The 15,194-nt window shown below is 44.0% G+C and overlaps 1 protein-coding gene across 5 annotated transcripts; it reads right to left on the bottom strand.

The window, feature by feature from the left end:
- Positions 1–36: 36 nt before the first annotated feature.
- Positions 37–12,471, bottom strand: RDM1 (RAD52 motif containing 1). 5 transcript variants are annotated; one of them, XM_004041902.4, is made up of 7 exons: positions 12,317–12,470; positions 11,761–11,940; positions 7,218–7,340; positions 6,312–6,480; positions 4,291–4,389; positions 1,917–2,002; positions 37–400 (listed from the first exon to the last, which is right to left on the bottom strand). In XM_004041902.4, the coding sequence occupies exons 1-7, from the start codon at positions 12,410–12,412 to the stop codon at positions 299–301; spliced, it is 855 nt and encodes a 284-aa protein (XP_004041950.1). In that variant the 5' UTR covers positions 12,413–12,470; the 3' UTR covers positions 37–298. The 5 variants fall into 5 exon arrangements, 2 of the variants coding, with proteins under 2 accessions (XP_004041950.1, XP_004041951.1); XR_008680179.2 differs by lacking the exon at positions 37–400 and adding an exon at positions 5,254–5,375 and having other exon boundaries at positions 1,978–2,002; positions 12,317–12,471; XM_004041903.5 differs by lacking the exon at positions 4,291–4,389.
- Positions 12,472–15,194: the final 2,723 nt, after the last annotated feature.

Genomic DNA, 15,194 nt, shown 5'->3' with positions numbered 1-15,194 from the left:
AACCGCGGCCCCGCCTCGTCCGTTATTTACCATATCTTTATCTAGGCAACCTTTATTAAGTTCCGTTCGAGATCCGCTCCTCGTCACCAGGGCGATCTTATCCCACAATCCTACCCAAGCCTCCCTTCCCACTCCACCAGAACACCCCTTCCCTCCCCTTCGCCAGGAAAGATTTGGGCGGCCGACCCAGGTGGTTCCAGGACTCCAGCAGCCTATAGTGGTGGGGCGGGGTGGGGTAGGGGCACGGCAGAGCTTCCCAAGGAAGTTACATGACCTCGCCTTGGGATATTCAGAAATGCTAGTCAAGTTCTGGCAGCCTGAACTCTTCCTCCTCCAAGCTGAAATCCGAGAGATACTCTTCCTCCTCTTGGCCATACTGCTTCCAGGGAGAGCAAGGGACCTGCAAAATGTGCGCTAGTTAGGGTGGCAGGCAGAACGCACATTACGGTCATTCATTCCAAAATGTTGCCGTTTTTGCTAAACTTTCCATATCCTTTGTTGCATGTTTGATAAATTAACCACTCTATTAGGTAGGGGCTGCCAGGGAATAAGTGAAGACTCCAAATTTTCTGTAGGAGGGGTTTTGGGAGGTGGGCAATTCAGTCTGGGAGAGAAGTTTGAACTGTCATCCTGCCTTGACTTAACACAGCCATTACCCTAGAAACTACAGCGCCACTCTTCAGAGGTCTACCCTGTGTGCACACATGGAGAAGAGGCTTAGGTTGTTAAAGTCAGCTGTTAAATAATTTCCTGAAATGCGACTATAACTGGAACCCAGCTGACTTCCTCCACAGCCATTGTTACCTATTTTATTATTCATTGTCTGGCACAATCACCAGCATGTGAACTCTAAGAACGTGCTTCATCTTATGCCAGTGCCTAGCATAGGTATATGGTGCAGATTAATGGTTTTACAATGGAAGGGATTCCAAGACTTGCCTCATTTAGGGATGGATCTATTGTTATAATCAGATTTCTGAAATCAGTGCTGACTTTCTCTCACATTTCACAGGAAGCTAGACTTCTTAAAGCTTGAAGTTTCCTTGATGGGTTTTATTTAAATTGGTTGCTTGCCATGTGAGGAGAAGCTTGAGAAATATGTCATTAGGTGATTTCACCCTTGCGCTAACATCATAGCATATACTTCCACAAACCTAGGTGGTACAGCCTACAGCACACCTAGGCTATATGGTATGGCCTATGGCTCCTAGGCTATAAACCTGTACTGTATGTTACTATACTGAATACTGAAGGCAATTGTAACATAATGGAAGGTATTTGTGTATGTATAATGGAAAATGTACAGTAAAAATACTGTTTAAAAGATAAAAAATGGTATAGCTGTATAGGGATAGCTCCATTATACTCTTATGGAACCACCATCATATATGTGGTCTATTGTTGACCGAAACATCATTTTGTAGCACATGATTGTAACTGATTTACAGAAAGATCTCAGCAAAATATTCTACCCAAGATATACGGGAGATATTGAGATCCAGGTAATAAACTGTATTTGAAAGGCATTATAGTTTTCGAAAGCTGTAGCACGATCATTCTTAAGGCCAGTTACTTTCTCCCCATATCTCTGGGATCCTGTTTGAAGAAAGTTCTAAAAAGGCCTGTGTTCAAGCAGCCTGGAATCCCTAACTCCTGGGGGAAGACTAATCCCTCTCCTGTGTCCACAACTGTAGTAATACTCTGATAGTCCTCAGTTCTCCTCTCCAAACTTCAAATAAGCGGTCAGAGCCAAAGGTCAAGACTTCAGGAAAAGCCCCAGAAATACTCTGCACTCAAAAGTAGTATCAGTTTCACATTTTCCTAAGAATGAAACAAATTATCCTCCAAATTATGCTGCTTTTTTTGAATTATGGTTACACTGGCTATGTTACCCCTGAGTTTTTATCTTCACATACTTGAATTAAGCCGTGTAGTTCTTCTTCGCATCTGACATCTACGATGTCTTCACTGGGTCTGTACTCCACAGCTATTTTACCACTTTCTGAAATAAAGTTAGCGAGGATCAATTCAGAATCTTTTTCATTCTAAAACTTCCTGCATATAATGGTAGCACCCCATGATGAAACATTGTTTTGGTTTCTAAAAGCAGAAAATAAGAGCATTTTCCTGGAAGTTTCCTTATCTCATCTCACACTTCAGTTTTTTCTTTCTTTCTTTCTTTTTTTTTTTTTTTTTTTAGAAGACAGGGTCTCACTCTGTCACCCAGGCTGGAGTACAATGGCACTGTCACAGCTCACTGCAGCCTGGAATTCCTGGGATCAAGTGATCCCCCTGGCTCACCCTCCAGAGTAGCAGGGACTACAGGTACACACCACTGTGCCCGCCTAATTTTTTTTTTTAGAGACGTGGTCTTGCTTTGTTGCCCAGGCTGGTCTTGAACTCCTGGCTTTAAGTGGTCTTCCTGCCTTGGCCTCCCAAAATGCTGAGATTACAGGTGTGAGTCACTATGTCTGGCCTCACACCTCAGTTTTTAACATATGTATGAAATATCAACCATATTCGGTACAAAGGACTTTATGATCTTACAGATAGGAACTAAGGAATAACATAAGAAATAAAAAATGTGGAAACCAAAATGTTCAATCATAATATGACTAAATGGTAAGGCATCAGATGGGGGTCAAAGCAAGTTCAAATTTGGAATAGAGACCACTGGGCTAGTAGACACTTCACATTAGAAGCAAGGGCCAGGTGTCTACTCCTTTTGAACCAAAATTCATTCCACCAGATACAATGAACAAGGCTTCTGAGAGAGAGAACATTTGAACATTTTATTGGCAGACACAGGCCCACATACCCTTATAGACAACAGAACTACCTTCAAGGCAAACTAGAGCCATCAGGCTTTTGGTCTAAGAAGTTTTCAGTGTGTGCAAGAGATACCTTTGTATATTAGGGAGAGGTAAACAACACACACACTTCGTTTGGTTCTTAAAGGTTTTTACTCAGACTTGACAGTTGATGACCAAGGAAGTAAGACTTTCACTAGAAGGGCTGTTGCCCAGGTTGGAAAGCTGAGAGCAGTCAGGGCCACCTCCTACAAGCAAATAAATGTCTGTGGTAACTTAATTAGGATCTCTCAGTCTCTAAGCCTTTAGCGCTGTGAAGCAGAAGAGCAACTCTGTTCAGGGACTCCTTGCTAATCATCAGGCTTCCTTTGGGCACAGCCTATAAGATTCGTGCCACTGTAGAACTCAATAGGGAATACAAGCAATAGGGAATACATTCAATAGCATGACCAATTCCAAGGCTCACAGCAAAGCAGCTGATTGTTGTATAAGAATCATACTTGCCCAATGTGTGAGTGCCAGAAATGAAAGCTGAAACTGAATTCTTGATTCAGGAAACATAATCTAATAAACTCTTCAGCAGAGAGCTTATTTATTCAGAGATAAATCAACAATGACAATAATAGTTAATATGTCTGCTTATCTTGTAAGTGTAGCTCCAAGTTTTTACATTTGTCATCTCATTTACTCTTACAATGTCCTCCATAAGGCTGACTGAATTACTAACCCCAGTTTGTAGATGAAGAGACTGCAGCTTAGAGATATTAAGTATTTTCAAATCTCTCTGGCTATAAGACCTAAAATTGCATTAAAAAATCTTTTTTTTTTTTTTTTTTTTTTTTGAGATGGAGTCTCGCTCTGTCACCCAGGCTGGAGTGCAGTGGCACGATCTTGGCTCACCGTAAGCTCCACCTCCCAGGTTCACGCCATTCTCCTGCCTCAGCCTCCCAAGTAGCTGGGACTACAGGAGCCCGCCACTACGACCGGCTAATTTTTTTGTATTTTTAGTAGAGACGGGGTTTCATCGTGTTAGCCAGGATGGTCTCCATCTCCTGACCTCGTGATCCGCCCATCTCGGCCTCCCAAAGTGCTGGGATTACAGGCGTGAGCCACCGTGCCCGGCCTAATTGCATTAAAAATCTAAGAGACAGAGTTAGGACTCAAATCCATGTGTCCAAAACTTATAATCACTATTCTGTATAATAGGCAAGCAATTAAAGAAGACCTGGCTTAAACATTTTCTGTGGGAACTGAGGCAAGTCTTTTCACATCTGTAAACTGGGGACAATATTTGCTGTCATTTTTTTTCACAAATGTCACACAGAACAAATTTGAGCCTGTTGGTGTGAAATAATTTAGCAAATGAAAGCATACTATAGAGTGCTTTAGATATCAATATTTTTATTCAATTAACTTTTCAAAATGAGTTTATTTGCTTACTGAAACTGAAGTACTTCAAGGATGATCAAGACAGTCTTACCTAGAACAACAATCAACAGTTTCTGGAATGCATCTGACAAAGCCTTCTGAATAGCAAGCTTCTGGGCTGTCTTCCTTTTCATAAGGAATGATAACGGTCCTAAATCCAACCAAAACAAATGGATTTAAGGTGCCTATTTGAATGATAATTGCTATATGTTTAAAAAATAAAAAAGCATCCACGGTTCTTAGCTCATAACCTTCATGACTAAGGGCAGACGGCACAAGCGTATGGTTGAATGGCTCTGTTATAGGTACATCCTGGCAGGGCCCAGTTTTACTACCTCCATCTAGTAGGGAAGTTCCTGAAGTACTAGAAGGGAGATAAGAGCCAAGAACCTGGCACATGTCTCACATCACCCAGAGATTTCAAATTGATCAGTTAAGGCTACACTCCTACAGACCCTACCCTCCTATGCATCAAGGGCTGGAATCACTCATCAAAAAAGGTTTGGTTGGCTGGACCTGGTGGCCCATGCCTGTAATCCCAGCACCTGGGGAGGCTGAGGCAGGTGGAGGCCAGGGGTTCAAGAACAGCCTGGTCAATGTGGTGAAACTTGAGGCCAGGAGTTCAAAAACAGCCTGGCGGACATGGTGAAACCCTGTCTCTACTAAAAGTGCAAAAATTAGCCGGGTGTGGTGGCACACATGTGTAATCCCAGCTACCTGGGAGTCTGAGGCACAAGAATAGCTTGAACTGGGAGGCGGAGGTTGCAGTGAGCCAAGATCATGCCACTGCACTCCAGCCTGGGCGACAGAGTGAGACTCTGTCTCAAAAAAAAAAAAAAAAAAAAAAAAGAGGCTAGGCACAGTGGCTCATGCCTGTAATCCCAGCACTTTGGGAGGCCAAGGTGGGCAGATCACTTGAGGTCAGGAGTTTGAGAGTAGCCTGGGCAACATGGTGAAACCCTGTCTCTAATAAAAATACAACCACAAGAAAATAGCCAGGTGTGGTGGTAGGCACCTGTAACGTCAGCTGCTTGGGAGGCTGAGGCAGGAGAATCACTTGAACCTGGGAGGTGGAGGTTGCTGTGAGCCGAGATCACGCCAGTGCACTTCAGCCTGGGCGACTGAGTGAGGTTCCATCTCAAAAAAGAAAAAACTTTGGTACAGATAATCTGGATCCTCCCTGGGCATCACCCCCGGGAGCCTACTCTACTCCATTAGCCTACAGCCCTGCCTCTGACTTCAAACCCTAAGCATGATGGCCATGAATATTAAAAAAATACTCAACATCAGTATCAACTGAGTACCCTTTCTAGGTATCTATATTAGACACTTTTTCTGCTGAAACCCTTTTATGAGTAAAAAAAGGAACTGAATGTTTACACAAAAGTTTATGTAAATCTTTAGATGATGACCTGGCATGGTGGCTCATGCCTATAACCCCAGCAACTTGGGATCCTGAGGCAAGAGGATCACTTGAGGCCAGGAGTTGGAGACCAGGTGGGCCAACACAGAAAGACCTCATCTCTAAAAATAATAATAATAATAATAATTAGCCAGGTGTGGTGGTGCACGCCTGTAGTCCTCGCTACTCAAGAGGCTGAGGCAGGAGGATCCCTTGAGCCCAGAAGTTGGAGTGAGCTATGATCATGCTACTGCATTCTAGCCTGGGCAACAGAGCAAGATCCTATCTCTAAAAAATAATAAATAGATAAAAAAAATCTTTAGATGGTTTTGCTGGGATAACCGAGAGCTACAAGAGACACATATTTGAAGGACTATTTTAGTTCGAAGCAAGTTCTTAACCAAAAACTGTAAAAACATTACTTCCTTCTTCCTCCTAAGCTTCTCGGCAGGAAGTCAGCTGTACGATTTTAAATTTAAAGGTTCAATCAGGTATTGCCTACAGTAAAACCCTATATTGTAAGACAGAAAAACTCTGCCCAGGACTTCAGTAGCTCAGAGAGGGAGGGGCTTGATATGTATCTGAAAAGATGAGTTTTGGAAAGTAAGAAAAAAAGAAAGATCCTTTCCACTCCAAATCCCTACCCTCCTCCACTCCCAGTGAAAACAGACCTTCCTCCACCTTATCCATAGTCTCCTCCACCAAGCCAATGCCAGGACTCCTGCAATCATAGGATGGCAACACCACTTCTAAAGCACAGAAGAACTTCAGGCTTTGCTTCGGAAGTGGCACCATGCTATCTTCATTTTCCCTTTCTTCAAGGTCAGAAAGCTCCTGAAGCTGTAAGGATATTTAATGTAAGGTCCTTCCTGGGGTCTTAATGTAGGCTTCAAAATGTTTTGTTATTAAAAGTAAAAACTTGGCTGGGCGTGGTGGTTCACGCCTGTAATCCCAGTACTTTGGGAGGCCGAGGTGGGCGGATCACGAGGTCAAGAGATTGAGACCATCCTGGCCAACATGGTGAAACCCCGTCTCTACTAAAAATACAAAAATTAGCTGGGCGTGGTGGTGGGCGCCTGTAGTCCCAGCTACTTGGGAGGCTGAGGCAGGAGAATTGCTTGTACCCAGGAGGCAGATTTTGCAGTGAGCTGAGATAGCGCCACTGCACTCCAGCCTGATGACACAGCAAGCCTCTGTCTCAAAAACAAAACAAAACAAAAACCCAATAAAAAAAAGAAAACCCAAAAAACAACTACACTCCAGTCATTCAAGCTAACAGTTGAGGTGTCCTATGGCTTCAAAATCAAGTTAGATTTGCAAATGAATTGCTAGATAGAGACAACCATTTTTTATTATATGCCACAAAAACAGTGGAGAAAATTACGGATACCACCATCCAAGTGACTGAGATTATTAATTCTAGGTAGCAGGCCAATTCAGACATGTCAATTTATCCTCAATGGTAGAGGCCTCTCACATCTCCTCCCTACAATCCAGTTCAATACTTCTGTCTAAAATCTAGGATTTCAATGTTGAAAGGAGAGTGTGGTAAGTGAAATAAAATCTACAAGGTTTACCTTGATGATCCTTTTGGACCACCCATTGAAACCAAAGTAGTAATTCGCCAGTTCTTGGCATTTGGAACTGTTCAGGGCAAGGGCTTGATGTTGAACTGCCTTATGTCTGGTGCCAAGACGAACCTAAAATCATAAGAGATAGACCCATAAATATCACAACCGCTAGAGATTTTATTTTGGATAGATCTGAGATTTGTCAATACCAAGTGTGCAATGAAAAATTGTTACTGTCTTCCCATTCAGTAGTTCCTGCTTGAGAATATGACCTGAATATAGATAAGATGAACCCACCACCCATCCCCCTCCCCAAGTTACTAACCCGTTAAAAGATGAAATAACACCAGGTGCAGTGGCTCACCCTTGTAATCCCAGCACTTTGGGAGGCTGAGGCAGGCGGATCACAAAGTCAGGATATCGAGACCATCCTGGCTAACATAGTGAAACCCCGTCTCTACGAAAAATACTAAAAATTAGCCAGGCATGGTGGCACGTGCCTGCAGTCCCAGCTACTCGGGAGGCTGAGGCAGGGGAATCGCTTGAACCTGGGAGGCAGAGGTTGCAGTGAGCCGAGATGGTGCCACTGCACTCCACCCTAGGTGACAGAGTGAGGCTGTCTGAAAAAAAAAAAAAAGGAAATACAAATACTTCTATAAATTTTACACGCAACTGAAACGAGAGGTATATCTGCATTTACGTGCTTCTTTGAGAATGCAAATATCTACTGAGTGTTAATTCTTAAAACATTTTATCCATTTTTGTGGATTTCTTACATCACAAGTTCTTTCCTATATGTCTATTTCATTTTTTAAGTGTAGTATATTATATTCATGAAATTCAAATGATACAAATAAAGTCAAATTTATTTGTATTAGAAATTAATAAGAATTAACAGTAAAGTTCTTTTTTTTTTTTCTAAGATGGAGTCTCGCTCTGTCGCCCAGGCTGGAGTGCAGTGGCACAATCTTGGCTCACTGCAAGCTCCGCCTGCCAGGTTCACGCCATTCTCCTGCCTCAGCCTCCCGAGTAGTTGGGACTACAGGCGCCTGCCACCACGCCTGGCTAATTTTTTGTATTTTTTAGTAGAGATGGGGTTTCACCGTGTTAGCCAGGATGGTCTCGATCTCCTGACCTTGTGATCTGCCCGCCTCGGCCTCCCAAAGTCCTGGGATACAGGTGTGAGCCACTGCACCTGGCCGTAAAGTTAATTCTTTATTGATTTGTTTATGCACCTTCCTCTATCACTGGTTTATAAGCTCCTTAAGTCCCAGATGAAACCATAGCTTATTCTTTTTTCATTTCCAGAACTAAGCATAGTTCTTGGCATATAATAGAGCACAGATGATCTATCGATTGAATGAATAAAACAATGAGAAAGTAAAAAATGAAATTACTTTCTCCAACTGAAAAGAAGGAGAAATGCCTGTTGGGAAAGAAATGAAGACCAATTTTTAAACGTTGAGTGCCACTGGCGAGACCGGCCTGTATCGTGAGTCACAGTGGAGCCTTTCCAGACAACCAGGAAGCTTCAGAAAAACTCTGAGCCTCTGGGTGGCACAGACAGCTGTCAGCTTGGATAACTTTGCAGCAACCATTTTCCTTCATTTCACCAAAAAAAAAAAAAGAACCAAAAAACTCTCTTGGCCGGGCACGGTGGCTCACACCTGTAATCCCAGCACTTTGGGAGGCCGAGGCGGCAGATCACTTGAGGTCAGGAGTTCAAGACCAGCCTGGCCAACATGGAGAAATCTTGTTTCTACCAAAAATACAAAAATTAGCTGGGCGTGGTGGTGCACGCCTGTAATCCCAGCTGCTCTGGAGGCTGAGGCAGGAGAATCAATTAAACCCGGGAGGCAGAGGCTGCAGTGAGCTGAGATCATGCCATTGCACTCCAGCCTGGGTGACAGAGCAAGACTCCATCTCAAAAAAACAACGAAAAAAACAAACAAAAAAACAAAAATCCCAAAAGCAAAAACAAAACCCTCTCAGATGCCTTAGGCCTTTCCTTGATTTTATTTTAAAACATTATTCTCTTTTCTGTATTTAGAAAGGCAAAAAAGACAGGAACTAAGTGTACGTGCTAAAGTAGAAAAGAACACTTAAACTAGATTACAGTGGGGGTGAGTAGTAACTGAAAGCTTTGAGTTTAGTAATAAATCTAGTATGAATGCCCTCTCATCTCACCTATCTATTGAGTTGTAGAACATTTCCTTCATTACTGTCTCAGTGATAGGCTTTATGCTGTGAAATTCTCAAAACCTAAAGCTTATGAAATGGTCTCAATGTCCAAAGAGCACTAAAAACTCATTACTTGCAAAATGATACCAAGTAAATGTTTCATAATCTTAGTTGTACCTTTATAATATTTGAGTGGCTATGTGAAATGGTCACAGGTTAGAAACAGACCATAGTTCAAAAGTTAAATAATATCTCACAGGTAATCATTTCAGTCACAGAAAGTGGAACCAGGATTGAAGAGGGTGTTGAACAGGCTAAGAGGGCATTGAACAGGCTACTGAAGTGGGAGTAGTATACCTGGAGTCATTACTAAGCAGAGTTCTCAGATTTGATCAAGGTTAATTCAATGAGGAATGGAATATAGAGAATAGGCAGCAAGATTAGTAGGAAGCAGTCAGATCAAGTAGCCAATCAGGAACTGAAATGGTCCTTGAAAAGGGAAAGATGACTGAATTGAGGCATACAATGAGATATCATTCTGTGGCTCTGGGAAAGTAAAATTGGTTGGCATGTTAATATGGAATAGGGTTTCTACAATACCACTTAAAGAATGTTCCCATCCTCTCAGAACTGAAGGGAGTTTCAAACAGGCAGTTTGTGAGCCATGGTGAGTGTGATGATGATGATGTGATGATGATGATACAGTCTCCTTTATGTAACAGCTGGCAGAAAACCTGGTCACACCCACACATTTTAAATTCACATAAAACTAAATATATAGGTTGGGCGCGGTGGCTCACGCTTGTAATCCCAGCACTTTGGGAGGCTGAGGCGGGTGGATCACCTGAGTTCAGGAGTTCGAGACCAGCCTGACCAACATGGAGAAACCCCATCTCTACCAAAAATACAAAATCAGCCAGGCGTGGTGGTGCATGCCTGTAATCCCTGCTACTTGGGAGCCTGAGGCAGGGGAATCGCTTGAACCTGGGAGGCGGAGGTTGTGGTGAGCTGAGATCACACCATTGCACTCCAGCCTGGGCAACAAGAGCGAAACTCCGTCTTTAAAAAAAAAAAGTAAATATATAATATATGGCTGGGCGCAGTGGCTCACACCTGTAGTCCCAGCACTTTGGGAGGCTGAGGTGGGTGGATCACTTGAGGTCAGGAATTCGAGACCAGACTGGCCAACATGGCGAAACCCCACCTCTACTAAAATACAAAAATTAGCCAGGTGTGGTGGCAGGCGCCTGTAGGCCCAGCTACTCAGGAGGTTGAGGCAGGAGAGTCACTTGAACCCGGAAGGCAGAGGTTGCAGTGAGCCAACATCATGCCACTGCTCTCCAGCCTGGGTGACAAAATGAGACTCCATCTCGAAAAATAAAAATAAAAAGTAAATATAGCTGGGCATGGTGGCCTGTACCTAGCTACTTAAGAGGCTGAAGCAGGAGGACTGCTTGAGGCCAGGATTTAGAGACCAGCCTGGGCAACACAGGGATACTCTGTCTCTAAAAAAATTAAAAAGTAAATATAAGCAGAAGTCTTCTGGCGAAGATTTCATTCAGTCAGTCATTTTTTAGAGATAGGGTTTCACTCTGTGGCTCAGGCAAGAGTGCAGTGATGCAATTATTGCTCACTGCATCCTCAAACTCCTGGGCTCAAGCGATCCTCCCACCTCAGTCTCCCAAGTAGCTGGGACTACAGGTGCATGCCACATCTGGCTGATATTTAATTTTTTATTTTTCTTTCTTTTTTTGAGATGGAGTCTCACTCTGTCACCCAGGCTAGAGTGCAGTGGCACAATCTCGGGTCACTGCAGCCTCCACCTCCTGGGTTCAAGTAATTCCCATGCTTCAGCCTCCCGAGTAGCTGGGACTACAGGCGCATGCCACCATGCCCGGCTAGTTTTTGTATTTTTAGTACAGATGGAGTTTTGCTATGTTGCCCAGGCTGGTCTCAAACTGCTGGCCTCAAGTGATCAGCCCGCCTCGATCTCCCAAAGTGCTGGGATTACAGGCATGAGCCACGGTGCCCAGCCTTATCTTTACAATTTTTTTATAGAGATGGGGTCTCATTTTGTTGCCCAACCTGAGATGTCTTAAAAAGGGACAGCATAAAATGACATGAGGTTTAGCATCAGTAGGTTTTAGTTCAATCTCGAGTTTCCATAATTCTTGTCAGGAACCTTAAACAAGTCACTCAACCACCTTGAGTTTGAGTTTCTTCATCTAAAAAACCCAGAGAACTGGAAGATTAGTGTGGCAATGCATCTGAAAATATTCTGTAAACCAGAGTGCTAGACAAATGCTAACCTATTATTGAACTCAGCACTTCATTTCAGCGGAGCTAGGAATTCCATATTTGGACCCACCTTGACTGGAGATTTCTGAAAAAGCTGCTTCCGGTCGCATGCCTTTTGGGCTCTGTGGGCAGCCCTTGCAGAATAAAACTTAATGACGGCATAGAAACCAGGATGGGCCACTGCAGCATTTGGGAAGACCCGGACTGAATACACAAGGCCAAACTGGGAAAATGCTGTGAACAGAGAATGCTGTGGGAGTGGGACAAGTAAATGCATGAAATCTCACGCCCAGAAAACAAAACCGCACATGCCCTCATATTCCCCAAACCTCTCTTCGCGAAGGATGCGATTCAAAACACTTCCCACTTAATCAACAGGTTTTCCTCTTAAAATCCTAAACTTTAAGAAGTACTGGAAGGTAAAACGTTCTGACGGTGGAGAGATACCTCTCTGGGACTCTAAAAATCTGTTGGGGGTCGTCAGTTGTCAGTTGGGATCCCCTTTATAATTAAGAGTCCTTCAGCGGAGGCTCAGGCAGGTGAGGGTCTGAGGCGGGACTCCGGAACTCCCAGTCAGCGGGTGGGCAGCTTTCTCCATCCCTCCCTCCATCCTGGCCCCGGCTCACATGCAAAGCCTCGGCCGTGGGTCCGGAGCTCAGCTCCCACACTAGCAAGGTTTTGTCACTCTCGATGGGAACCGCAAAAGGTACCAACTCCGCCATCCTCCCTTCACCGCGCCTGCGCGGCTAACCGTCGCCCCAGCATTGCGCCTGCGCAAGGCACGCCCACGCTTTTTAAAAAAGAGGCGCATGCGAGGGGCGGGGCCGGGGCTCGGATCGCTCCCTTGCCCCTCCTACCTAGGGCCGGCCTCTGAGTCTGTTCCCCTCCTCCAGTCACAGCCACAAGATCCCTGAGTTCAGAGCTTCCGTTCAATGCATGTTTAGGGTAAAGTCCCAAAATAGGCTGACAGAATGGAAGGGTAGGGACGTGTTTATAGCAGCCAGCTTCATCTTCACTCCTGAAGGAGATTAGGGTACTAAGTATTAGCACTATCTACTGAGCTTGTGGGAAATAACCACGAAAGATGCAATCTTTTGACTTAAGAGGTTTTTTTTAAGAGTTTAAAATTGCAAATAAAAGTATAACTCACTAAACCATTAACAGTCTGGCATGAAATCCTTAAAAAGAATTCCCTGATTGCCCTACGTCATTCTGGTGAATCGTGTATGTGTATTTGTGGGGGTCAGATGATGTGAGAGGTTGGAGGTACGAGTGAGAAGGAGAGATTAATTTTGAAAAAAGAAAAACAAACAAACAAAAAAACCCACAAAGAATAAGTCCAAATAAGGCACCAACATTGGAGCTGATGGTGTCTGAGAGGGGTAGGTGTCATAATCAGCTACGTGGTGGAGGAGTGTAATCAACTGGTGGGTTCATCATACCCACTGCCCAGAAAAGCTGATTTACTGAGACAGTGTTATTGAAATAGGCAAAGAGTTTCATAAGCACAGAACCAGCTAAATAGAAGACCGGAGTTTTACTATTACTCAACTTAGCCTCCCTGAAAATTTGGAAGCTGGTGTTTTTTAAAGGATAATTTGGCAGTCAGGGGGCCAGGGAATAGGAAATGCTGACTGGTGGGTCAAGGATGAAATCATAGAGTCAGAGCTTGTGTTCTTGTGCTGAGTGAATTCCTGGTTGGGGGCCGCAAGACCAGATGAGCCAGTTTGCCCATGTGAGTGGTGCCAGCTGGTCCATCAGAATAAAGGGTCTGAAAAGTACCTAGAACGCCAATATTAGGTTTTACAATAGTAATGTTGAAAGCAGTTAGTTAGCTTGGACACAAAGCAAGGGAAGGGTCCCCGGAGAGATCCCGGCTCACAGGGTCAGTGCCTTACCCCCACATAACATAAAAAGCAGCCTGGGAAAAAATTCAAGCTACCAGCACCCATAAGAGAACTAGCATAGGGTGTTGTGCCTGGAGACATGCCCACGGCTGCACAGATGGAAAAACCTCTGGCCCATTTGGATAAAAGCTTGCACAAAACTTCAGCTCACTCAGACAAAAGAACAAGGCCTGGCATAGAAATGCCTTTGTCCTTTGTATAGTCAGTGGGCTCCCAGGATGAAGTTGCTTCTACTTTTGTGGGCATGGGCATAGTGGGCTCCGGTGAGTTCCAGTGGGCACTCTACTTTCCTTTTTGGACCTGTAAGTCCAGCCTCTATGAATCATCACTTTCAGCCCCTGACAGGTCTTGGGCCAAGCTAAGCAGCATCTAAGAATCATTGCAGCTCCTGATTGGTCCTGGGCCAAGGCTCCTTGCCAAGCTGAGTTCTCCAAGACAGCTGGCAGACTAAGCACATTGCTTCCCCTTCCCAGTCCATAAAGACCCCAGCCTCACAGGGGACACCCGTTCTGGCCCCCATGCTCTGCTGGCAGAGAGCTTTCTTCTTTCGCTTATTAAACTTTCGCTGTAGCCCCACCTTTGTGTCCACGCTCCTTAATCATCTTGGAGGTAGGACAAAGAACTCCGGGGGTTATATCAGACAACTACAGAGTGTTATATCTTGGTGCATTGCTGAGACTACAACAGTGTTTTGTATAGGAGCAACTGGAGAGGTTAGGAATCTTGTGGCCTCTGTCTACATAATTTCTGAGCCATAATTTCTAATCTTGTGGCTAATTTGTTAGTTTTACAGAGGAGATCTGATTCCCAAGCAGGGAGGTGGTTTGTTTCAGGAAGGGACTATTATCTTTGTTTCAAAGTTAAGCAGCAAAAATTCCTCTCATAGTTAGCTTGGCCTGTGCCCAGGAATGAGCAAGGGCAGCTTGGAGGTTAGAAGCAAAATGGAATCAGTTAGGTCAAATTTGTCATAATTTTTATAAAGGCAGTTTCAGTAACACAAGAAGTAAGGCGAGTCCTACTACTGTTTATTTTAATCCTAGAATGTCAGAGCCAGAAGAGACCCTACAGGACAAGTCTTTTGTGGTTTCTGAATAATGATCCTCAGACTCACGCTGTGATAAAATTTTCACCCCTACTCTACAAAATGAGGACCACATGGAAAATATAATCAGGTTTTTTATAATTTCATAAAATAAAATAGATTCCACTCCATTCTTCTACAAGTAGGACTTCCCTATAATGTTGATACTAAAAATTTTTCTGTGAAAAGATGCTAGTAGAGGATAGTTGCTTTAATGCTCTTACTTGGACATTAAAATTAAAAATTAGAAACCTCGGCCGGGCCTGGTGCCTGACATCCGTAATCCCAGCACTTGGGAGGCCGAGGCAGATGGATTACCTGAGGTCAGGAGTTTGAGACCAGGCTGGCCAACATGGTGAAACCCTGTCTCTACTAAAAATACAAAATAGCTGGGCACGGTGGCTCATGCCTGTAATTCCAGCACTTTGGGAGGCTGAGGTGGGTGGATAACCTGAGGTCAAGAGTTCGAGACCAGCCTAGCCAACACCGTGAAACCCCGTCTCTACTAAAAATACA

This window comes from Gorilla gorilla, chromosome 4, assembly GCF_029281585.2.
Source record: "Gorilla gorilla gorilla isolate KB3781 chromosome 4, NHGRI_mGorGor1-v2.1_pri, whole genome shotgun sequence".
NCBI classification, from domain to species: Eukaryota; Metazoa; Chordata; class Mammalia; order Primates; family Hominidae; genus Gorilla; species Gorilla gorilla.
The sequence above is the reverse complement of the archived record's forward strand: the minus strand, read 5'-3'. Positions and strand labels throughout refer to the sequence as shown.